We start from the raw sequence: 24,829 nt of genomic DNA on the forward strand, positions 1-24,829 counted from the left end.
TAGCTCATGAGGTCTTGGGTCTTAGAGGAACCTATACCGCCACTTTCCTAAGCCAGTGTAATGTCTTAGTCAACTTACTTATCTTTACCCCCACATGTAAGCGTAGCTCTCACCCACCATCAGAGAAGCTTCCATTTATAGCAGATGGAAACCACTACAGATATCTGCAACTAATCAAAATAGAGAGAGTGAGTGACTTGGGGAGCCTGATCCCAATTATGAATCTGGGACACAACTCCTTTACCTAAGGCTCAGAGAACATTGTTGAAGAGGGAGTGGAAGGATCCTTCTAGCCAGACGACCAGGATAGCTGCCGCTGGACAGTGTCTTGTCTATATGACAGGGAGGCTGCAGCTGTGTGAGCTCAGCAATATGACTGCCTACACAAACACGCACAGTGACAGCACCAGTTGACAGGGACCCATCCCTAGAGGGAGAGTGACAGGCAATGAATGGCTGCTGAGAGGGGAGGTCTCCAGGGATAAGGACCCTGATAGGTTAGCTGACTCTAACTGGTCAGCCGCTAAATAGATACAGCTCTCTCTCTCTCTCTCTCTCTCTCTCTCTCTCTCTCTCTCTCTCTCTCTCTCTCTCTCTCTCTGTGTGTGTGTGTGTGTGTGTGTATTAATTAAAGAAGCAGTGATGGATGTGAGAGAGGGGACATTGAGTTAGAGGAGGGACAGGGTGGGGTGGAAATGATGCAAACACAGTACTTACCTGTGAAATTCTCAAAAAAAAAAAATAAAATCATAAAAGTTAACAGAGTGTCAGTGAACAGTGGGCCGCCTTAAATGACCCAGCATGTGTGTAATTTGAGCTCTCAAAGGACAAACAGGCAGGATAGAAATGTAATTTGAAGGAATAAGGACCAAAGTTGCTTGAAGTTTGATGAAAATTATAAATTCATACCTTAAAGAAATTAGTGGGCTCTAAAACAGAGGAAGCTTTAAAAAACTGCAGCAGGGCAAATCATCATCAAATTGCTCAAAATCAACGATAAATGAAATCTTAAAAGTAGCCAGAGAAATAGTACGGTGGCAGCGAGGAAGCAGAATTCTGCAGGCATCGTGTAAAGAAGCCAGGTGAGGAGGCCGTGAAGGACGGAAAGAAATGTGTACCAACCTCTGCCTTTATACCCAGAAAAAGTGAAAAAAGTAAATTGTCATTCAGACAGTGAAACCTACAGAAATTATCAGAAATAGAGCTGTACTATTAGAATTGTTCAAAGTTCGCTTAAAGAAGTTGGGAGAGTAGAACTCCGCATTGCAAGTAACGCAAAGCACTAGAAATGGTAATTACATAAATAAAAGTGTAAGGTTTTTTCTTATTTAAATATCTAAAGTACAACAGAGAGTTTAAACACAGTCAAGACAATACTGGCTATGGGATTTAAACTGACATAAAATTAAAATCTCTAATAATGTAAAGACAGAAGCAGGGTGGAAAGGGAAGTGCTGTGTCCTTCAGTTGTGGGGGAAGAGCTGCACAGTGGCTCTAGAGGGCCACGGGGACAGAAAGATGAAAGCAGCCATTCCCCACAGGAAAAGAACGTTACAGTAAAGGAGACAAACCATGTGGCAGATGCGCGCAGTTGGTCCCAAAGAAAGAATGCGGAAGGAAATAGAGAATACGTAGGTAAAAGAGGATAGTTGTAGTACGGCGGTAGGCTTAAGTTTAGTCATACAGATCATGACATTAGAAGTAACTGGTCTAAACAGACCCATAGAGAGCTGGGATTGCATTCCTGGATTTTATTAAAAGCAAGCAAACAAAGCAATACCACCTTGTGCGATGAACAAGAGACACATCTTCCTATTTTAAAGTCACAGTCGGGATTTAGAGGAGAGGAGCGGAGCTACATGTTCCTCCCACTTGCAGCACGGACACTGCGTGCCTGCACCTGTGCTGCTGCATCCTCATGGGAGATGCAGTGTGTGTCCGCACAGGTGCACACATGTAGATGCCTACCGCGTAGAGATGACAGTCTCACCGTAACTGCTTCCCTGCTCCTTATTTTATAGAAGAGAAAGTAGGGTTCCCAGGTGTCAGGTGACTCACCAGCAGTGAGATTCTGATCCCTTTGTCCATCCCATCCATCCGCCTGTCACCTCTGTGTGAGGGCTAAGACAAAAGTACTGAGTCACCTCATTCAAACTTCAAGGAAGTTGCATGACAGGCAGCTTAAATATTCTGCCCTGCTTCACCTTTCAGGATGGCCAGCAGAGGACCAAAGGCACTGATTTGGAAGTTATAAGTCAATTATAGCTCGTGGGACAATATGCAAATATAGATCCTAATGAGGATGGAATGTGCCATGCTAATATTAATCAAAAGAAAATTGATAGACTAATGTCAGGAGAATTTATAGCCAGGAATCACTAGGGATAATAACGATGACATGATGGCAAAGACTGAGCTCATTAAGATGGCATAACAGTTCTAAGTATTAATGCACCAAATTATAAAGCTCCAAAGCTACACAAGCCACAGATAAAGCTGCTGACAGAATAGGGAAATCCACAAAAGTAAAATTGCAGTCTCTCTCAAAATTGTATCAACTATTGATAATAGTATAGATCACCAGTATAGCTCTAACCACTTAATTTAATTAGCATTTAGGGACTATTCTACCCATCATCATCAAAATACACATTATTTTCAAGTGCACACATACCACTCCCATGTTAACCCATAGCTGGGCCTTGATCTGTAAAATCTCAGTATGTGTAAAGGGACTCGGTTACACAGATTATATCCCTGGCCACAATGGAGCTGAATTGGAAGTCACTATCACAAATAATTGTTTGAAAACATAATAATATGCCTCAAAATAATCAGTGGATCAAGGAAGAAATAAAAGGTAGAACACATTTGGAGATGAATAAATAGGAACACAACATATCAAAATTTATAGGATACAGCCAATGCAACCTTTTTTTTTCTTTTTTCTTTGTTTCCAGCATGGACTATCTGGTAGGAAACAAAGAAGCCTATCAAGTTAATAGGCTGTAGGCTAAATGGAGCAATGGGTGGCAATGGGGTGGAAAGAACTCGGTAGAGCAAGACAGGGAAAGGGTAGTGAAATTGACTAAGCTAAAAGGGGGTCCTTTGAAAAGGTCAATAATCAAATTAATAAACCTCCAGCCACCTGAACTAAGTAAAAAGACGAAAATCTGAAAGTCAACATTTCCGGAAATAACAAGGGTGGCATCATTTTAGAGTCTGCCAGATAATAAATCTTATAGTAAAGTCTTCGTGTGAGTGAGTTCACGCAGTAGATGAAATAGACATACTCAATAGACCTTAAAGACATTTATCATCAGACACAGTCGACAAGAAAGAGCTTGAATAGGCCTGTATCTATAAAAGAAACTGACTCTTTAGTTTTAAAATACCCACAAAGGAAGTTCTGGGGAGATGTGACTTTCACTGGTAAATTATACAAAACAAAGGAGAAATTATAACATTTAAATTTAAATATACAACAATGGGGCAGTAATGAAACAACTTTCTGGACTTGCTTAGAAATTTGGAAAAAAAAGGGGGGGGGGTGAGGGAAATACTTCCTGTCCTTTTCCATAAAGCCAGCGTTACTTTAATTAAAAAATTGTAAGACAATAAAATCACAGACCATATTTAATTGGGCAACAAATGAGAAGGGTGGAGCTCCACGTGGGGTTGTCCCAGGAGCGCAAGGCTGGGTTAACATTAAACAACCTAGGTACTTCGTCTTGGTAATGACCAAAATAATGTGAACAAAGTAAAGTGACTATCTTTTTTTAAAAAAAAAAAAGTGTCTCAAGAACACAATATCGGCTCCTTATTTAAGGAACTCTAGAAGACGGGGGATGGCAGGGTGCTTCTGTATGATGAAACCCTCTGGGAGAACACACAGATGCTCTCACTCTTGGTGGTGAAAGACCGGAGGCCTTCCCTAGACCAGGAAGACAGCCCATCGCTTCTGTTCAGTTCTGCAGTAGAAGTCCCTGCTGGGTGGAGTGGGAAGGGAAGGAATGAAACTTCCTAATTGTAGACATACGGATCTTAGACATGGAAAGCCCTAAGCAACACATAAACACATCTACAACTTTAAAATGAATTCAGCATTGCAAGATACAAACTCAGTATACAAAAAGAGAAAAAGTTGTATTTCTATATATGGCCCACCTGCCATAGCGGTTGACCCAACTAGTAATGAATCAAAAGATTTGAGGGACGAGAGCATCTGGATTGAGCAAGCACAGATTTGGCTGTTTCTTGGTTAGCCTCTCTAAGATGATGTCAGCTGACCTTGGACCAGCCCATTCTCTCTGGCCACCACACTCTGTCCCTCCCCACTCTCATAATGAACTGTAACAGAGCAGGCAGTGCTTTCCCTGGGTGGATCATGAGCTATTCCAGACCCACCCATACCGTTCCGCCTTCTCCCTGCAGTGTTCGTTGGTTTGCTGGGGATGTTCTGTTGAGACAGGGTCTCACTGTGTAGCCCTGGTAGGCCTGAAACTCCCTACATAGACCAGGCTGGTCTCTGGCTCACAGAGCTCAGGCTGCCGTGGCCTCCCAAATGCTGGCATTAAAGGCAGATGCCACCCACGGTGCCCCACGTCCTGCGGCATCAGTGACCTCCTGACTAGAGGGCAGTTGGATTCAGTGCCTTCCCGTGAACTCCCTGCCGCTTCTCTCCAGCCCTAAATTCCAAACACCAATGGCAGACCAGCAGTCCAAAGTTTAACTTGGCAAACAACTTGACTTACTGGACATACTTTAACATAGCATGGGTGAGGGGTTACTTACAGGGACTCTAGTGAGTCCATAGCAGTCATATCATGAAAAGCCCCCCTGAGCATGATGAGTGGAGTGCTCAGGAGTTCCGAATAACTGCAGCTGGCTGCACAATCCACCTAAGAGTCTTCCACCCTCCCTTCCCTACTCTGTGCATGTCACCTACGGGCTGGGCCTTGTGAGCCTTGTAAGCTTTAGTTCCCTGAGACTTGGAGGTCTTGTTAATTCTTGAGTAAATAAAATAATACAAAAGCAAGCTTCCCTGCATCCCTCGAGGAGAGAAAGTTTCAATTTAGAAGAAACTGCTCCACAAAGAAGAGCTACAGAGCTAGCTGGAAGACCCAGGGAGAGCACGGGATCCGGAGACAGCAGATGGGGATTAGAAGGGAAACTAGCTCATAAAAGGTAAGCAAGAAATGAAGAAATGAGACAGAGAGAGTCATGAGGGTCTTCCAAAGCAAGGAATAAAATCCACCAAAGAAAGAAAAAAGCAGGAGCTGTGGGGGAGAGAAATGAAATATCAGTCAGAAATAGCCAGATAAGAAAGACATCCCATTTTAAATTTGGGAAAAGAAAACCTTTGGGTAGCACGAACTGTGGGGTGTATGTATTTCACACTGGCATTCTACAAAGGGAAATGCCAAGATAACAGGACAGAGATGGACAGGTTGAAAGAACAGCCTCAGCTAGAGGTGGACTGGGGTTGCTCATGATGGGGCTGGGGCTTTCGAGACAGAAGTATCAAAAGCAGAGTCACAGAGAATATCCCAGGCCTGGATGAGTTCCAGGGTGATTCCAGGAACCGGGGACAGATCAGGGAGCTGAGTGGGGAGGACCAGTGTTAGTGAGACCATGGCATCATCAAAGTGCAAACCAAAGAGCAAAGACCAGAAGGGAGGGGACCAGCTTAGGGAACGTGTGTTCTCTACCAGCTTCTTCTGCTGGCTTGAGTCTTCAAAGACGATGTAGCTGCTTTGGCATTGCTGGCTAACAGGATCACTGGTGAGTCGGAATCCAGGCAGCCTGTGCAGTGAGCCATGCCTGTGTCGTTGGACATTTTTTCCTTCTCTGATGATTAATTTCTGTGAAGTGATTAGTGATGCTTCAACAGGGAGCTCTCTCTTAAGTAATCACTCATTCATTAAAAACTATAGTAAGTATCTTCTACATGCCTGGCGCCATTCCAGGGATGCGGAATGCATTATATTAGCGAACTGAACAGCCCCTGGTCTTCAGCTTCCCAAAGCTGAGCTGACAGGGCAGTGAGAGACAAGGAACAATTGACATGTGACAAATGAAGGAACTATATAGACTATTAAGTAGTGCTAAGGACCTATAGGAGGAGACAGTTCAAAACTTCAGATGGTGGTCACACCACGCGTCTCCATTGACTGCCTGTGTCTTTCTAGAAGGCAGAGCACGAGACTGCATAGGATGCCCTGAGCAGCCCTAAACACGAGTTTCTGGGGCCCCAGGGCAATGGCTTTGGCTGGCTGCTGTCACTTCTTCTCAAAGGCTGATCGGTTGGAGTAAAGGAGGTTTGGGCAGTAGGGCATAGGAACCCACGGCCCTCGCCAAGAGGCTCAGGGGGAAGAACGACCCCAGTGCCTTCATTGATCTGCGGAATTACTGGGCCTTTCCCTCAAGATGTGAGGCGTATTGTCTGAGATGTTCAAATGCTAGGTTCCAACCCCTCTGAAACCTCAAATAATTGCTTTAAAGAAACCAATACCTCAAGCCTTTTTCTATATTGCCATGTATATACATGATCACCTGTAGCCTTAAGACACCATGGCAGACGTCAGGAAGGACCAGCTTATAGCCCAAGGTCTGGACTAGAGTGTGGTGTGGGAGAAGCCTTCCACTGCAGACACTGTTAAGATTGCCAAGTGTATTTTATACTCGTGGCGTATTTAGAACCTGAGGATATTGTTTGCATTGGATATTTGTCTCATATTTCTGAAGCCTGGAATAGTACAAGTTTTGTTGGTAAAAATTAAATACCATGTCAGGCGATGGCGGCACACACCTTTCATGCCAGCACTCGGGAGGCAGAGGCAGGCGGATCTCTGTGAGTTCGAGGCCAGCCTGGTCTACAGAGCTAGTTCCAGGACAGGCTCCAAAGCTACAGAGAAAACCGGTCTTGAAAAACTTTAAAAAAATATAAAAAGTATGATAAAAACATAAGAAAATACTAGATTAATATGGCCTGTCGTGCCGTGGGCACTTGGGATAAAGACTATCCTGAACTAGAGTAAAGAATGTAATTTCAGGGTTGTTTGGCCCCAGTTTCTCCTCTGGCAATGGTAGGCAAGCCTGGAGCATTCAGAATCCTCAGAGGTCAAAGGTCAGCCTGAGAGGAGAGCGCCCTGCAATCACATAGCCAAGTGCACACTAACCTTTCAATTCACTGTCTCTCCAGCTACCCATCCTTCAGCCCAGGCTCTGGATCGACCGACTGCCACAGTGTCGCCCCTGCGCACTCAGACTTCTCCGTCCCGCCTGCCCACCACCAGCCTCCGCCCCCGCTCCGCGGTGTCCCCGCAGCACAGCCAGCAGCCCCCCACGCAGATGTGTTCCCGGCCAGCCATTCCTTTTACATCAGCAGCATCGGCCATCACACCTCCCAACGTCAGTGCTGCCAACCTCGGCGGGGAGGTTGGAGGGATGCCCATCGCTGGCCTCTCCATACCCAGCCCCATCAATACAGGGTGCAAGCCAGACGACAAGAAAAATGAAAAGGTAAGTGGGCCATCCTGGGGCAACCCTGAGCCTGGAGCTGGCTGGTTACTGGGTTCTTCTCACACAGATGCTTTGGACGATTGAGGCTTCAGAATGATCACTGAAGCTCTTCTATTGTATACGCTGGGCCTCTGACAGGCCTAAAGGCCAAATCAAGAAGGCAGTTCATTAGAGCAGACGCGGGCAAGCCTCAAGGTTCTGCCAGGGCCAACAATTGCGTGACAATTTTTTTGTGTAAATCAGAAAGTGACATCTCCCTCATCCATACGCTGCGGTCCCTCCTATTAGAAGCTCATTGTAATATACCCATCTTGTCAGAACAAGGCTCTTCCTGCCATGTGCCAGGCTAAGACAGTGAAAGCTAAACAAATCTGTGGTATGAGCAACACCCTGTCCCTTGGACGTGTCGTCCGTGCACAGTTTGCAACCTGTTCAGCCATATGGGAAGGACTTGTTTCTTGAAAAAAAAAAAAAAGGCTGGGGGATAAAGGGAGGATGCCAACCTGCTAGTGGATAAGGATGACATTTTCAGCTGTCTTCTTTTATGAAGGATTTGCGTCGATGAGCTGGTCCTGGTGGCCAGCAGCTAGGTGGTGAGCAGCCAGGATTAGACTCTACTTTTATACGTCAGTGCTCTCCAGCTGAAATTGAAGCCACAGAACTAGTGAAGAATCTTCTAGTAGCTGTAGATTTAAGTAAAATAAAATTGAAAAGTCGGATGCCTTATAATTGTGTATGATCAAATGCACTATCCAGAGATATTCTGGCGTGATCTATCTAGCCTTGCTGCTGGGCTGGCTGAGGTTGTTTGCACAGTGTCTTCGGCAGTCATCTTAATTTTCCCATATTCTGTAGCTGGTTTAGGAAATTTCTGTACAAATTCAAACTCTGGGTTCTAGGGTGTTGGTCAGGCTTCCTAAGTACCCTATATGTCACACATGTTTGAGGGGAAAGTCAGTCCCCTTCAGCACTTCTCCACCCCTAATTTTCAGGTTCTGTTGTTCAGCTTCCAAGAACCTCAGACCCCTCCCCCTCTGGACCCTAGGTCTACCACCACAGCAATCCAAACTCCTCTCCGTGGGTGACACTCTCAGCTGCCTCTTTCACCGTGGACTGGATAGCAAGAGACTGTCCTCTGCTGGTAAAACCACAAGAGCATCCCCTCTGTGACGTAAAACAGGGATGCTGTGTTTTAAGTTCATGAGTGTTGGAAAACCAGCTCCGTGTTTAATATGCTCCTTTCCACCTTGTTGCTCTTGTCCTGAAAATCAGATGCTGTCTTCAGGAGGTATACAGAGGTGGGGACACAGCCTTCTGTGCTCTGAGGACTCTTTTTGCAGAGATGCAATCCACCCGCCTTGTGAGCTGCTGAGGACAAACCAGGGGAGATCTTGGACTTGTGTCGATGAACATTTCTTTGTGCCAAATCCCCCTGTGGAGTTTGTAAAATAGGTAGTTCTGCCTTCCACCAGCTAGTGCTGAGCGGCATCTGCATCTGCCATGCCAGCCTTCACGGGACTGTCACTCCTCACCAGGGCTCCTCACCAGAATGCAGAGCTAGAGGAGCCAGCAGGATTACTGGCCACACACTGGTGTCACACGGCGAGCATTCTTCTACCAGTCTGCTCTCTGTTCACTGTCCTCTCCATTAGGTACCACAGATAAGTCCAGGGGACACCAAAACATCTCCGTCCATGATGCCGCCTCCTCTGGCAGTACCCAGGTTGGCGCCATCATTGACGTGCAGCAGCTCAAAAGGCAGACTGTGGTGTTTCGGTAGGCGATACACTGGGCTGTGTGAAGCTAGGTGTGTGTGAAGCTAGGTGGGCATGAGCTTTTGGCTCAGCGAACTCCAGGAGAAGAGCGTTTTGCTCACATGTACACATGTGTGCTTGGTGCCCTCCGAGTTCAAATGACAGTGTCAGGTGTCTATAACTTGTGTAAGAGAGGGATGTAAGCTGCCATGTGGGTGCCGAGCATCAAACCCAGGTCCCCTGCAAGATCAAGTGCTCTTGACTGCTGAGCCATCTCGCCAGCTCCCAATATGCACTTCTTTAGAGAACAGTTATTTGAAAAGAAATGATAGGTCTTGCTCCAGGATTACAAAGGCCAGATATGCCCAAGGCTGCAAACGGCATCCCATCTTCACTGACCTTCAAGCGCCATTGACCCACTGCCATGTGTGACCCATGTAGCAGAGCATCTGGCCTTACAGGATGGGCCAGTGATATAGCCTTCTGTTTAAGGCTTACACAGAACCAGCAGAGTTGAGCCCAATTGATAAACAAATTAGAATAATACACCCGGGGAGAGAATATGATACCTCCAGAATCAGTGGGAGCCTGATAGGTGGTGTGTGTATGAGGCCAAATTCAGCAAATCATTTACTTTATTTGGAAAGTCCTCAGAGGCTCATGAGTGCCATGTCCTTTCACAGCTTGGGTCCTGGAAGCCTGACTATGGGTGACCAGAGAAAGAAATGACAGGCATGTGGTATGGTTCCCTGTAGGCTCATATATTTGAATGCTTAGTCACCAGGGAGTGGCACTATTTGGAAGGAGAAGGATTAGGAGGTGTGGCCTTGGAAGAGGTGTGTGTCACTGGTGACTCTGAGGTTTCAAAAGTCCAAGCCAGGCACAGTGTTAGCTCTTCCTGTCTACGGACCAGGATGTATCTCTCAGCTACTGGTCCAGCGCCACATGTGCCATCACGTTCTCCACCATGGACTAAGCCTCCAAAACTGCAAGCAAGTTCCTAATCAAATGCTTTCTTTCCTAAGTGTTGTCTTGGCCATAGGGTCCCTTCACAGCAATAGAGCAGTGACTAAGACATAGGAACACAGAAAAGCGGGGATGGGGAGTTATGGAGAGTTCTCTCTGATGGAGAAGCCACCGCACCAAAAGTTCAGCGTGTTTATTCTACAGTTGAACAGGCAGGCGGGGTTATTACATAAAACTGAACAAGGAGGCATAGCCATGCTTAACTTTTTTATATGGTTGCTGGGGATCCAACTCAAGTTTCTCAAGTTTGCATAACAGACTAATCCATCTTCTCTACTTTTCATTTAAAAAAAGACAGTGTAAAATATCTTCGTGAATATACAGATTTTAGAGCCAGAGGAAAAGGATAAGCATGATTTGCCTATCTGTTTTAGAACCGATACATGAAACAGTATTCTCTGCTTTGCTCTGTCCCTTTACTTCTCCTTCTAACACAGACATCTTGTAGGACTCAGGGAAACGTAACAAATTAAGGCACAAGGATCTGAAGTACCAGTGTCTTTCTCATGCAAACAAACCTCTCGCGCACTGTGGCTAGAATGGCCAGTCCCTTCCCCTTCTTCCAGGATGCGGGCTCACTCACAGGCTACCAACACCACTAGAGGCTATGGATGCAGGTGCAATGGAGGATTTCCCTCAAGTAGGCGATGTTATAGCCCAGAAGGGATGCATATCTTACTGGCTCACACATTTCCCACAGTCTGTTGATCAAAGCTATGCCTGGCCCCACTGGATCCCAAAGGGACTGGGAAGTAGGTTTCCTGTCCCTGGGAAGCAGAAGGTACATGATTACCTGACAGAACAGCACAGCAGAATTCACAGCAGGGTCTCCCGGTGGAGTTTCCTAACCCCCAATGACTGCCATGGGGAATTTCCTTCCACCAGAAGTGTGTCATGTTCGAGGTATTTTCAGAGGGACACCAGGGCCTAGGTCTGGTCTAAGAAGCCAACATGCTGTTGCTAGGGAGAGAGGTCAACTTCAAGCCTCTTCTGGGACAAGCATTTAGCTCTGCATCTTTTGGCCCTTGCCATGCCTTTTCTCTACCCCAAGAGTTCAGGCAGCGGCAGGAGCAACAGTAGCTACATTCTACAACACACACACACACACACACATAGAAGGAGGTGGGCAGAGAGAGAAGGGGGAAGGGAGATAGAAAAAGAGAGGAGAGAGAGAGAGATAAGAGAGAGCTCTTTCTTCTCAGGACACCATCCCAGGATATTTCTGGCAGATAGGAATTGACCAAGACACAGGGCCTAGAACCAACTGTATCAAACACAGGGCTGATGTACTCTGAGCCCTGGATGCTTAGCATGAGGCTGGGTCCTCTGCAGCTACTTACTCCTTTGTTTTGGGATAGGAACCAGTTTCACAATGTCATAACCTAAGCAACGTTTCTGAGTGGATCTGCTGCTGATGCTTTCCCAGAGGGCCTGGCAGTGAACAGTGCTGTGTACAATTTGAATGGTCTTCCTTCACCAAAACACAGAGCTTAGGCTGCCTAAAAACAATAGCATTTCCTCTGTGAATGACCACTCAGCGGGCTGCCAGTGGGAATGGGACCAGGATAGCTCGACTACATCACGGGGATAGCTCTCTGAGCTTCCCTCCGATGAAAAGTAAATCCACACATTCTATGTAAGCCAATGGCACTGATGCAGATGCAGAAACGCCTGGCCAGGATGTTGCTGACCAATAAACCAGCTGAAGGCCACACCTGTATGAAGCCCGAAGCCTGCATTTCCCTCACACTTGAGAAGGCCAGGCCAGCTGCCTTCAGCACCCTATGTGTGATGCTTAGAGTCAGTTTCCAGTATCAGGTCACTTTAATTAATGCTTCTGTGCTGGGTCTGCACCTAGACATGTAGGGTGCTCAAAGCATGTTCTAGGATGTGCATGGGATACAGTGGGATCGTGAGCAGATATGCACTATCCCGCTGTCTGAGGTTGTTCAGTGTGGACTACTTTGATAGTGGAGGATTATATATGAGAGGTTATGGCGGAGCCCATCTTGGCCAGTGATAAGCATGGGATTGTTGTGGTTAGTCAAGCAAAATGTACAGTTTTGACTATAAAGGTGTGTCCTGTCCCTTCTTGGTGGCAGGGCCATGCCAAACAGGCTGAGGACATTCTTCATCAAAAGATCTAGAGGTCTTGTCGCTACAAGGCAAGGCGTGGCTGTAGGAGGGCTCCCTTTCCCTGTCAAGAGAGACGGAGTGGGAAGCAGGTGCAAGATCTGCAGTGTAAAAACATAGCCTGAGCACACGCTGCCGGGCTCCCTGGCTCACACCCATTCCAGCCACCGACCTATGGCTGTGATGCTCACCAAAAAACTCACAGGAAACGTTTGTCGTCTTCCGGTTACAGCCTCTCATTGTGGAAAATCAGGACGGGAACTGATTGCCAACTCCCTCTCTGGCTTGCTTCTCAGTTACCAGGACAACCTGCCCAGGGATAGTGCTACCCAGAGTAGGCTGGACCTCTTCTATCAACTAGTCATCAAGATAATCTCTTACCAACATGCCCACAGACCGATCTAATAAAGACAGGTACTCAAAAGAGATTTTTTTTTTCCCACACGATTCAGGTGACAGTTAATACATACCAGAACAGCATCCTGTCTTAAAGACTCATCATCACTGATCAGGGTGCATTCTCCAGTGTGGTCCTCAGACTTCACCCTTTTCCTTACTGTGACCCAGAAGAGGCACTACCCTCCGTAAGTGTGGCTGTGCTTTGCCCCTCCATTCATCATTTATCCATCACATAGCACCTTCTTAGAGCAAGCCTAGCTCATACTCTAAGCCCAGAGCTGTACAAGCTAGTCTTGATAGGGCTGACTCTGACCATGGATTCCAGAAGAGGACAGGCAGTTGGCTGAGATATGGAGCAATTCTGACAGTGCTATGCGCAGAGGAAACCCAGCACGGAGACCTAGTAATGTCTAGAACAGCCAAGGGGGAGGACTTGATAGCTAATGAACAGCCCTTAGAGAACTCATCCTGTCCTCCTCTGCATGAAGAGCTTCTTAAACTCCCTCCCGTTCTCCTTTGCTAAGACAGTTCTACAGCCGGAGTTCGTTCCTCTGGTCCTCTGGGAGGCAGGAGCTGTGTGGATGATCCATCTGTTACTTGGACTTGGAAGGATGCCACGTTCCCTCTGGTCCATGGTGGTGACTCACAACAGAGCAGGCAGCCTCAGAAGCGTGTGGACCCGTGAGCATCTGGATTCTGACAGCTTGGCTTCTTTTAATTCCCATCCTTTGCTAATCGCTTTAATGTAATAACAACCACGTGTGACCCCACAGTGTGACTTCTTAAAGAGATATTAAGAGCAGTTGCCAGTTAAGGATGGGTCAGACACGAAATGTCAGGAAAGGGCAATAGTTCAGAGTGCCTCACTAGGGTCCAGCACCACTCACTCCGTGGTTGACATCAGGGCTGTGCCACAAGAGCCCTTTCTCACAGACACCTTGGTGGCCCTGCACTGAGTGTGCACTGTTTTTCCTGGAATCAGACTCCCTTGAGGAGCACACAGAGATAAGGAGAAAATTCACCTCATCCTTCAAAGCCAGAAAGCATGCCTGGCAACGCCTGGCATGCCGGGCACCAACAGTAAGTGCCAAGGGAAATAACAGCTTCAGTTTATCACTGCTGCCTCAGGAATGCTGGCCCACGCACTGAGTCTGCTCTTTCCCCAGCACGTACTCAATAAACCCACCTGTTGCTGCTTTTCTGCTTGGAACCAGTTTCCCTCTGTTTAAAAACACACAGGAGCTTGTTGCACCTGACTACATGCCGGTGTGTACATGTGTGTGGGCAGTACAAACTGGATTCTGTGGGGTTTATAATAATTAATGAGAGGGTATTAAATTGGGAGGGAGGGGTGATGGGGAAGTGACCTTGGGAGAACCAAAGAATCTAGGGGAGGCAGGAATAGTCAAGATGCATTGTATTGCATGTGTGCAATTTTCAATGACTACATTTCAAAAGAATCTTTTTTAAAAAATTTACTTGTTTTTATTTTATATGTGTGGGTGCTTTGCCTATAGAACGTTGCTGTACCTCCACTGTGAAAATTCACATTAACTCCAGACATTGCCACGCCTCCTGAGGAATTGTCACACTGGTCAAACACTGGCATGTAGGACCAGGGCCTGGCTCACCTTGGATGACATTGGTAGTGATTGGCTTGGGCAGCTCCTCATTTTGTCGACTCCGCTCTTTTTCTTTAAGAGCCATAATAGACCTATAAGAAAAACTTGATGGGAATTTTATTGACAAATAGATGAAAATTCAATAATGAAAAAAAGAGAAAAGCTTGTGGGGTAAAATGTAGCTTTTCCAAGTGTATTCATCTCGTTTAAATGAAACTGGATGCTCACTTAAACGTGCTTCCTGGAGATCCAGTGTGTCATGTGGCACCCAGGGTACATGCAATTACTGCACAATGCATAAGGAGCTTTGCTAGGAGCTGTTGAAAATATGGCTGCCTAGGTATACAGAGGGGTCTGACCTCCATAACCAGCAAAAAGGGAAAAAATTCCTCAGTGAGCAGATCTCATGGCAAGTGTTCTTACCAAAGTATAAAAGTTTTAGAAATCGATAATCAATGTGGTGAAGGCCAGAAAGGGCCTTGTGAGGTTTTGTTTTGTTTTTTCCTTCAACTTAAATTGTCTGAATTATGCAAGTCTTCTTTGCCCACAAAAGGCTGGACATTGACACCCCAAAGTAAGAGGTTCTCTGGATGCCCTTGGGTGCTGGCACAGTGTTTGACAGGCTGAAGCAAGGGGGTTGACATGTGTGGAAGACTTTGACAATTGTGGCATATTCTGAAGCTGAGACTCTGGGTAATAGGGAGGTACTCGATGCCCCCAAAAGGTAGGGAACTTGATAATGCAGATGTGAAAGTGTTACTGGGTAACCCAAGTAGTGAAACTAGGTGACCCCTACATGAAAATGGCATCAGACCCTTCGGAAAATTCTTAAACCGAGTCTAACACAAAATGCTGGGCCTTCGGATTAATCTAGGCTTACATCCCAGACTCAGAAGTAAGGGTCTGGCACACTCTGGAGGGTGCTTGGATTCTCCACAAGCCTCCACTGGGTGCCTGAAGAGATGAAGTTCTGAATGACCCTGCACTTTGGGGAAACTGGAAGTGGTTGCTGAGTGTGTCACCCACCACTGGGAGGATAAGACCACCAAGGACTCCACCTTAGTGGAAGCTGAGCTGCCGGCTGAAGGCAGGAAGCTTTAGAGGAAGCAGTTAAAATGTTTGTGGTCTAATGGCCTTGTTAAGGTATTTGCTTACTCCCACTGAGATAGTTTCTAATTTCTGTCTCTACCCCTCCCTCCCCCCTCTTCCCCCCCCCCTCTCTCTCTCTCTCTCAAGCTCTCTCATATTGTTTGGAATTGGAACCATTGGCTGTCTAAAGTATGTGCCCTTGCAATAAAATCCTTCTACTGCACCAGGCTTAATGGTGCAGGGCTTTAATCCCAGGGCTTGGAATGCAGAGGCAACAGAGGCAGGCAGATATCTGAGTTTGAGGTCAGCCTGGTGTATACAGTAAGTTCCAGAACAGTCAGAGCTACATAGTGAGACCCTGTCTCAAAAACTAACCACCCCCCAAATCCTTCTACCTTGATTCCTGGTTATGCCTTAAGTTAAGATCAATCCTCTTATCTTTTAGCCACACCATCAGTGTGAAATGCTATCTTGTCGGCCTTGATGACCCTGCTGTTCAGTTTGATTGTATTCAGTATCTAGAACCCACTGTTTTCAGTAAAACTCCACTGAATTCTTGACATCTCTCCTTGCAGAATTCTCATCTATTATTTGGATGACTGCATGCCTTCAATTATACATGTTTCCAATATTTCTGTGGAAATACTTCTAGGAAAGTCTGTTAGGGGGTACTTCTGTGTTGCCCGCCTGTGTTCGCTTACTGGAAATGCAGGGTGTATGAGAGAGACTGGGGATGCAGAAAGCTGATGGTAAGATAGTGAAATATTTGAACTCAGGCCAGTAGTTCCTAGAAACTCACCATGCATGTCCACTCTGGTCCCTGAAAACCTCATCGGAAGTGTCATTGAAATCTGCTCCAGTCCTTTGCTATTCCATGGCCCTAACCTGTCACCCAACCCCTAACCTGTCACCTCACTGTGGCTTCTGTAGGTCAGACTGTGGACAGAGTGCAGCTGGGCTCCTTCACCACTCCCAAGTGTCTAGATTTCAACTAAGAGGCCTGAAGGGGTATAGTGGTCAGGACCAGGCCGGGGGCCTCTGTGGGCATACAGTCCAATGTTGGGTAATACATTCCTCCTGCCGGCTGGAGTCCCAGCTGCACCAGGTCAGAACTCCAGCCCGTGTCGTGACACCTGTGTTCCTAGAGCAGCTGTGTGGCTACTGTGGACCTAGGGTCTGTCACATGACTGTGTTTCCCCTGTGCTCTACCTCAGAGGCACACTAGCTAAGGGAGCACCACGGTCCTTCTGTAAGGACATGAACGAGTTGGGAGACAACATTGGGCCATATTTAGAAACACGTTTTTTTAGGTGTCCCCTTAGCTCTGTAATGTCACAGTTTCCTTCCCTGTTCGGATTATCACAGTTCTCTTTGGTACAATGTTATTTAAACAGCATTTTCATACAACATATTTCGAACATAGTCACTTGAGTTCCCCAACTCTTCCCATCCCTTCCCACCAGACACTGAGATTCCTTCTTTACTTCTCCTTGGCACGTAGAGTTCAGTTGCTGTTGTCCAGTTAGTCTTGGAAACAGGATCTGCTCTGAACTGTGTTCAGCCTCCTAGCAGTCACGTCATTAAAGAAGTCAACTGCCTCTGTCTCTTTCTCTGCAGTTAAGGGTGGGGTTTCATGCCCACCTACTCCCACCCTCCACCTACCCCCACCCCGCTCTGGCATTTTATCTGCCTGGAGCTCCTGCAGGCCTTGTGTGTACTGTCACAACTGCTGTGACTTTATACATTCCACGGCCTTGTTGTGTTTGGTAAACACTGTTTCCTCGATCCTGGCAAGGAACTTGGGCATCCCACCCCTTCTTCCTTGGAGACCCCTGAGCCTCTTGTGAAGAGTATTATATGGACATCCCATTCAAGACCGATCCCTTATTCTCTGCAAGCTGACCAGTTGGTGTTCAATGTTTTGTTTTATTTTTTTAATCAAGTATAAGACATGGAATTTGTTGCATCTGCCCCTTCCTGGGGAGCCTTGCTTCCAGTGTCCCCTGGAATGAATAAGGCTGACCTCGGTCACTGCTGTCCACCCCACAGAGCTCCACAATGCATCTCCTCACTTTTCAAATAAATTAACCATCTTCTTAATATGGGTGGGGTGAACACCTTGAGACTCTACTCCCAAGTCTGCCCTTCTCTGCTCTCCCAGACCCCTGATACCAACATGAGCGCTGATTAGACCCTGGCCTGAGACCCCCTCAAAAAGGACATTCACATTCAAGTTCCTGGCAGACCTGTGATCACAGTGGAAGCAGACCCTAGCATGCTAGCTTCTGCTCCAGGTTCCGGAAGCAAGGCTGCTACCTTTGCCATGGCTCTGAGGAAAACACCGTGTCCTGGCTCTTTTCCTCTGGCCCAGAGTAGAAGTGATCATTTCCTATCTGGTATAGTAAACGCCAAGTGTGAAGTCATGACTGGGTACCACCCACGCCACGTTTCCTGCGGAGGATGGAGCCTTATGTCCACATTGCCCTGGTGCCAAGACTGTGAAGTAACCGTACTGATGGAGGTGTGCACGTGGGTGAAGTGTGGCCTCTCCCAGGTGTGCCCTGCTGCACATATATGAAGTCCACTTGAGCGCCAAGATCCCCTCCCAAGTCGTGTGAGTTATTACAATCCTTTCACAGGTGGTGGGACTGGGACTTGGAAGAGTTACGTTAGTGTTTAAAGGTAGCAAGTAGCAGAGTCCAACCAAGATGGCCCATGGGTAGGGCCAAAGGTGACATGGCCATTAAATGTGAACACTGTGTCCTTGCTGAGGACTGGGGAGTACTTTTCTCCTCTGGGTCAGGTCCTAAAGACATGACATGAACGTTATACAGCCAGGATTAGGGCTGTGATGTCAGTTCCGTCATGACCACTCACAGTCTCTTCACACTTGCCTGCGAAAAGCTCTCTGAGCCTTTGACTTTCAAAGGTCTGAATGTTTTGTGTGTTAAGACTCCATTAGTCACTTCTACCCCACCCAGAGCGGCTGATTGGTCATGCCAACAGGGCATCCATCAGTGTCACTGAAGGGCCCACGCTGAGACCCACAGACTAGTTTTTAGGCTGCTGTTCTCTTTTAAGGAATAGAGAGGGGACAGGAAGACTTGTACGAGTGGTCTTTCTGGGAGATGAGTTTCCACCTTTCAGCTTAGCCTCTCATCTCTCCCTGGACTCTGGCCACTCGCCTGGGACCAGCGATGTTTTCACCTCTGGCTCTCTCTAGCTGGCAGTGGGTAGAAGGAGACTCACTGAAGCTTATTTCCATGGGGGTTTTTTGTGTGGCTTCTATATTAAGATCTAGAAGATCTATAAAACCTACAGTTCGTGTGAGACACTGGGATAGAGATATTTCTATCATAGAAGGGGGAGAGGGTGAGGAGCCAAGCCTGTGTCAAAGCTTCATGTGAAGGGATGTGAATATCAGGGCAGCGGGCCTGAGAAACATGTCCAACCTGGTGCTGGAACCAGGGGATGACCAGAAAGGAAAACAAGCAGCCGTAACATGGGAAACTAGAAAGAAGTGGCACCCTGGTGGAGAGGTGACCCAAATGTCAGTGCCCTGGAGACACCCAGTCACGGGGCCAGGAGCCCAACTGAGGGTTGTGCCTCTTGTCTCTTGTGTCTCAAATTCCAGGCACCATCCTGTCACCATGCACTGTGTGTGCTCATAGCTTGAAGGCATGCTCGGTGCTTCTACCAACATTCCAAGTTGAACAAGGCCTAGAAAGATCTATTTCTTGTAGCTGTTTCCTGCAGCATTCCCACTCACAGGCCAGGAGCTGGGATATTTCTTCAGGTTTGGAGTTTCTGGGACATCCTCGGTCACTGATTCAGATTGTGCTCTTTCAAAGACTTAGAGAATATTCTTGCCTCTAGAGGTGTCCAAAGGATCACAGAGAGCTGAATTTTGAGTTCTATTTATTCCATTCTTTTTTCAATGACTATAAGTGATATTTATTTTCAAACAATTCTTTGGTATACATACAATTTACCATTTATTAAAAGCAAATGCAAACTTGCACACTAATAAAATGAATATGCTTTTTTACTTTATTATTTTGTGTAAGAGTGTTCTGCTTATACTCTTTTATATAAATGTATCATGTTATCTTTATCCATTCTTCTGCTGATGGACATCTTTTTTTTTCTAGTTTTGGCTATTACAAATAAAGCTGCTATGAACATAGTCAAAAAAAAGAGTGTTCTGCTTGCATGTGTATCTGTGCACCACGTGTGAGCCTGGTGCCAATGAAGGCCAGAAGGGTGTGCTGGGTCCCACCTAGAGGTGGAGTCACGGACAGTTATAAGCTGCTACAAGGTGCTGGGAATTGATTGAACCAGGGTCCTCTAGACGAACAGCAAGTGCTCTTAACTGCTGACCCATCTCTCCTGCCCCTCGCTTGGTTTTTGTTGTTATTGATGTTTTTATATAAATTAGTAAATTGCAGGCAGATGTCTAAAATATCGTAACAAAGCAGCGTCAACAGTTTTGAGAGCTGTTTCCACTGTTTGGTTCATTTCTGTGCTGACTAAACCAGACCCGCCGCAGCTAAGGGTATGTGGCTTAGTGGGAGAGTGCTCGTCTCTCATGTGGGAGATTCTAGGTTCATTTCCTGGCTGGGATCATCTTTTAATACAAACTTGATTGGATTAAGAAACTCTGAGGGAATTAGCGAAGCACTCCTCTGCCTATCCTGTAATCTCATTTCCAGATGGTTAAATGATGAGGTCTCTGATCTAATAAAAGGATTAATCCCTCACTAGCTGCTTCATGTGGTAGCCTCACTGGGAGATGGTGGAAGGCCGGGGAAGCGCAGCTGAAGGAAGTGGGTCACTGGAGAGGCTAAGATGCTATGTCACCCTGGCCCTTTCTGTGTTTTTCCATTCTCTGCTTCTGTCCACCAAGAAATAAAGGCCAGACACCTCCCCACTCCCCCCATCCCCCCCACGGTCCCTGCTGCCATGACCTCTCTGCCCAAGCAATGACACACTCCATGTTTTGAACCAGGGGACCAAAATCAACTTTCTCCATCTGAGTTGTTTCTGCTGGGCATTTCGGTCACAGTTACTTAAAGACAACAAGAAGATACTAGTGCTACAGAAATTAAAACAAGCTAAGTGCACTGCAGTTCCTCCCATCGGGACTGTGAAGATAGGAATGTTAGCAGAGGCACCAGATGTCTAAGGAAATGCTCTGGCGTGATCACTCACACCCAAGTCACACGAGCTCCTGTCCCGAGAGTGGGCAGGGCTCTAGCCCTCTCTGCTGCCTGTCACAGGGTCCACAGAGAAAGTCGAGACTAAGCGGTTAAGCTGCTGTTTCACAGGTGCTGGAAACCTGTTGAGAATGTGGAGTGGTCACTCTGTGACCACCTCGGAGCCTGTGGGCTGCGAACTGCAACAGTGCAGTGTGCCTGTCGCTGAACGCCAGCTACCGTTAAAGGCCCAGGCGCTGAAATCAGGGTTCTTGTGATGATCATGAGACGGAGCCCCTTTAAGCTGATGTTAGGTCATTGAGACTGTTGCCCTCAGAAGGGGCTAGTGTGGGTTTCGAGGGACCCTGGCTAGCTCCCCAAAGTTTGAAAAAAGCAACTTGGCCCCTAAAGTCTTTTAGGATTCCTGTCTCGCCATGAGTTCCTTCATCTCACACGTGCACCCACCGTGATGATCAATCGTGAGGTCCTGCCTAGGGGCAGAACTGACGGCCCCACCTGCCTCAGTCTCTAAACTGTGAGCTTAGTAAGTCTCTCTTCTTCATAAACTACTCAGCCTCTGGTGTTCTGTCATAGGAACAAACTGGATGCGGCCAGCCCAATCTTGAGATGTCATACACTGACTTCTACGGGTCTCAGGGCATGTCACTAGAGCCACAGTTAAAACTCCAACTCAACAAACCCTGAGGCAAATCCAGACTGCACAACTTCCCAGTTATCACTCTGTGCCTACTGCTCACTGTCTCCAATCTTCCGTGTATCCTGTAGGGCTTCTTAGGTGAGCTACAGTAGACGACTCAATGGGTAAAGAGGGCGCTAAGCAAACATGAGATTTATTTTATGTGTGAGTGTTTTGCCCAAATGTACCATCAGCATGCTGAGAGTAGACCAGAAGAGGGCGAGAGACTCCCTGGAACTAGGATTGCAGGTAGCGGTGAGCTTCTGTGTGAGTGATTGGACCACACCTGTGTCCCCTGCAGAAGCAGCCAGCACTCTAACTGCTGAGCCATCTCTCTAGCACAGTTGTTCTTTGAAGGACCCATACCTGCCTGCCATTTGTCCTTTCCACTCCCTAAGGTGCCCAACACCCTGCAGCAGGCACCAAGTCACAGCAAAGACTACACCGGGCAAAGCAAGAAAACACCACAGCGCAGCAAGCAGAGCTTCTAGCCGCAAGGGAAGCTAGAGGAGCTAGATAGATTGTACCTGCTCGCTGCTGTCTCCCGCTCCCATCTCTATGAACCAGGATTTTTCAGCTTCTGTCTCTTGCCAGGGCAACAGTTTTGAATGTATATTTTAATATTTAAAATTAAACATTAATTAATCCCGATAGCTCACCATCCAACCTTTTTGTCTCTTCTAAAAAGCTTGTTAACTTCTGCCTCTCTATTCATTATGGAAACTATTTCCCTGCTCTCTCAGAAAAAGCGCTGCACATTTATACTGCTAGAAACCTTCTCTGCTCTTTTAGCAACCGTGTTTTCGTGCACAACCCGAGCCATGCTCTTTCTCCATTAAACTTTTAGCAGGGCATAGCTTTGAATTACCCTCTCTCCCAAGCCCGTCTCTGACGGGAAGGTTTCCAGACATACAGTAATCATCACGGAGCTTTCCAGTGGAGTCTTGTGCCTTGGAGCCAGCCGCAGAGAAGATAAGGACACCGTGTCCCCATCTGCCCCTGTGTCTTGTCTGGAGGCTTCTTGGGGCCTCGGCTTTGTTTCTCGCAGTCACCTCCCTTTGCATTCGCATCTGCCCAGGTTTTCTGAGGTTGTTCCCACTGCTAATCAGGAAGAAGATCTCTGTTCTCCCTTCTCTAAGCCAGACCTTCCTGCCCGCCTCTACCTAATGGCCCCTCAGATGGCATCTGAGAGATACCTAACCCCCTTTCTAAATGAATTCCGCTTCTTCCCTTTCTGTCTGATGAGCCCATCAAACGGTTGAGTTTTCTCAGCAGACTCAGGATGACAGTTGGCATGAAGTCAATTGGGGACTCCTCCCCTCCACATGGGCAGAGAGCAAGGTTTGGCATCGGCCACCTAGTGGTGACACTCCTAGTTCTGTGTCCTCAGCCTGCTGTCCCCATATCATCTTCCCTAAGCCGTCTGTGACCATCTCTGTCCCCGTCATCTCTATTATTGCTCAGCTCCTCAGCAGCATTGCCTTCCTTCCATCCCCACAACTTCACCTCCACTGTAGCATCTTGGTCAGCCTCTGAGGTGCCAGGTGTGCCAACCCTTCTCACTACAGGACACCAAGCCCCTTGGCAGGTACCCTCCAAATGCAAGCACCTGGTTTTTAAATCTGCTCTTTCCACACCTTGTGACCCTGGACCACACTACCTACTAGGCCACCCTTTCATTACTTTCAGGGCAGTCGGGCTCTCCGTCCCCTTTCTCCACCAGCTGCCCCTCATAGGGGACCAGCTCCTGCTCTGTAAGCTAACCGTAGAAATTCTCTCTAGCTCATACCTATCATCATCATGTTCAAGCATGTGTTCACGGCAGAAAGTCAATCATACAGAACGTATAACAAAAGTTGAAATACTGACCCAGCCTGCTTCTAGCCCTACCCTCCCTGGGGTGCCATAGCAGCAGCCTGAGGGCTTGTTTCTGGGCTTCTTGGATAATCTGCAGGTTCTCGAAGGTCACTAAGGTCAAAACACAACCTGAGTACCTTTCACCTGAGACTACTCTCGGATCTCACAGAAATGCCTTCGGATGCCTCTGGCAGGAAGATGAGTGATGTTGCTCGGTCCTTTGTTATTGGCACTGATAAGTTATCAGCGTCAGCATCACTGTTATTAGATTATATGATCATCACCTCGTAGTGGTGGCTTGTGACTCTGCAGATTGAGGCTATCCTGAGTTATCTGGATCTCTCTCCCTGTCGCTGTGGTAAGAAGGAGTCCCTGACTGACTCTGTGCCAACCCCCACCCTGAGTCTCGAATAACTCATCAGTTTGACTGACTCAGCAGACAGAGTGTGAAAGAAGCAAAAAGAGTTTAGAGCGGGGGTAAGGACATTTTTCAGACACTTTCTCAATCGGTGGACCATCAGGAAGGGCTGTCTGCAGCTGCCTGCCTCTGGCAGTGCTCATCAGACCCGGTGTTTGGTATGTACGCAGACGATCCAAGCTAAAATACTGCCACAAAAAAATCCCTATGGTAAATCTGAGGGGCTACGTGGGTTAGTAAAGGAAATCATTTGGAGATGTAGCTAGTAGTAACGTTTGCCTAGTGGATGCTAGTGAAGCTCTACCCCAGCAGGACCAAGCTGTGTATGTAAACATACAATACACACATATAGCATGTATTTATCAGACCAACATGCCGCCACTGCACCAAGAGGGTGACTGTGTGTCTGTGTGTGTGTGTACACACGTGTGCACGCATGCGTATGTATTCATGCTAGGTATAGTGGTAAAGGCTCCTAATTCCAGCTACTAAGGGGGATGAGGCAAGAGGATTTCAGGTTCTGGGATAGCCTGAGCTATGTCGTCTCAAAAAAATAAAGGAGCTAAATGAATGAATTTGGGTGAAATGCATATTGTCCCTGAGAAGTTTAATATTTATTTTCAAACACCAAATCCTATCCCATGCGACAATTTTCTACCATTTGATTGGCCTGTTAGCAGTGAGTCGTTAAGCTTAAGTCTTTGTGCTCTGGCTGCACTTTTATACAGGGACAACACAAAACAAAGACATTAAGGCTTCGGTCTTAATCATAACCCAAAATAATATTTTACAATTTGTATGTCTTACAATGCAGTACCAACTAACATAAAAAAATCTCCTAAAGTGCTTGAGATGGAATCTGGGGGCTTATGCATATTAGCCAAGTGCCTTTACCCCCCCTACATACACACACTATATCCCTAGCCTCCACCCCAGTCTCTTAATATTGGAGTTCCAGGTGGTTATTTTTATATTTTTAATTTGTTATTTTATTTCATTTGTTCTCTGTTTTGTCTGCATGCATGTGTGTGCCAAGTGTCTTCCATTCCCGTGGAGGTCAGAAAAGGGTGTCAGATCCCCTGGAACTGGAGTTACGGAGGCTCTTCATGCGGATG

The 24,829-nt window shown here is 46.9% G+C and overlaps 1 protein-coding gene across 2 annotated transcripts in view; it reads left to right on the forward strand.

Annotated features, from left to right (window-relative positions):
- The window catches only part of Sh3rf3 (SH3 domain containing ring finger 3), a 261,535-nt gene that overhangs the window by 227,547 nt on the left and 9,159 nt on the right, over window positions 1–24,829 (forward strand). For both annotated transcript variants that reach the window (XM_057751727.1, XM_057751728.1), the window contains exon 8: window positions 7,205–7,524. In XM_057751727.1, coding sequence (XP_057607710.1) covers window positions 7,205–7,524 — 320 coding nt within the window. The remainder of the gene's footprint in view (window positions 1–7,204; window positions 7,525–24,829) is intronic.

The sequence above is a fragment of the Chionomys nivalis genome, chromosome 19 (genome assembly GCF_950005125.1).
Source record: "Chionomys nivalis chromosome 19, mChiNiv1.1, whole genome shotgun sequence".
Classification (NCBI taxonomy): Eukaryota; Metazoa; Chordata; class Mammalia; order Rodentia; family Cricetidae; genus Chionomys; species Chionomys nivalis.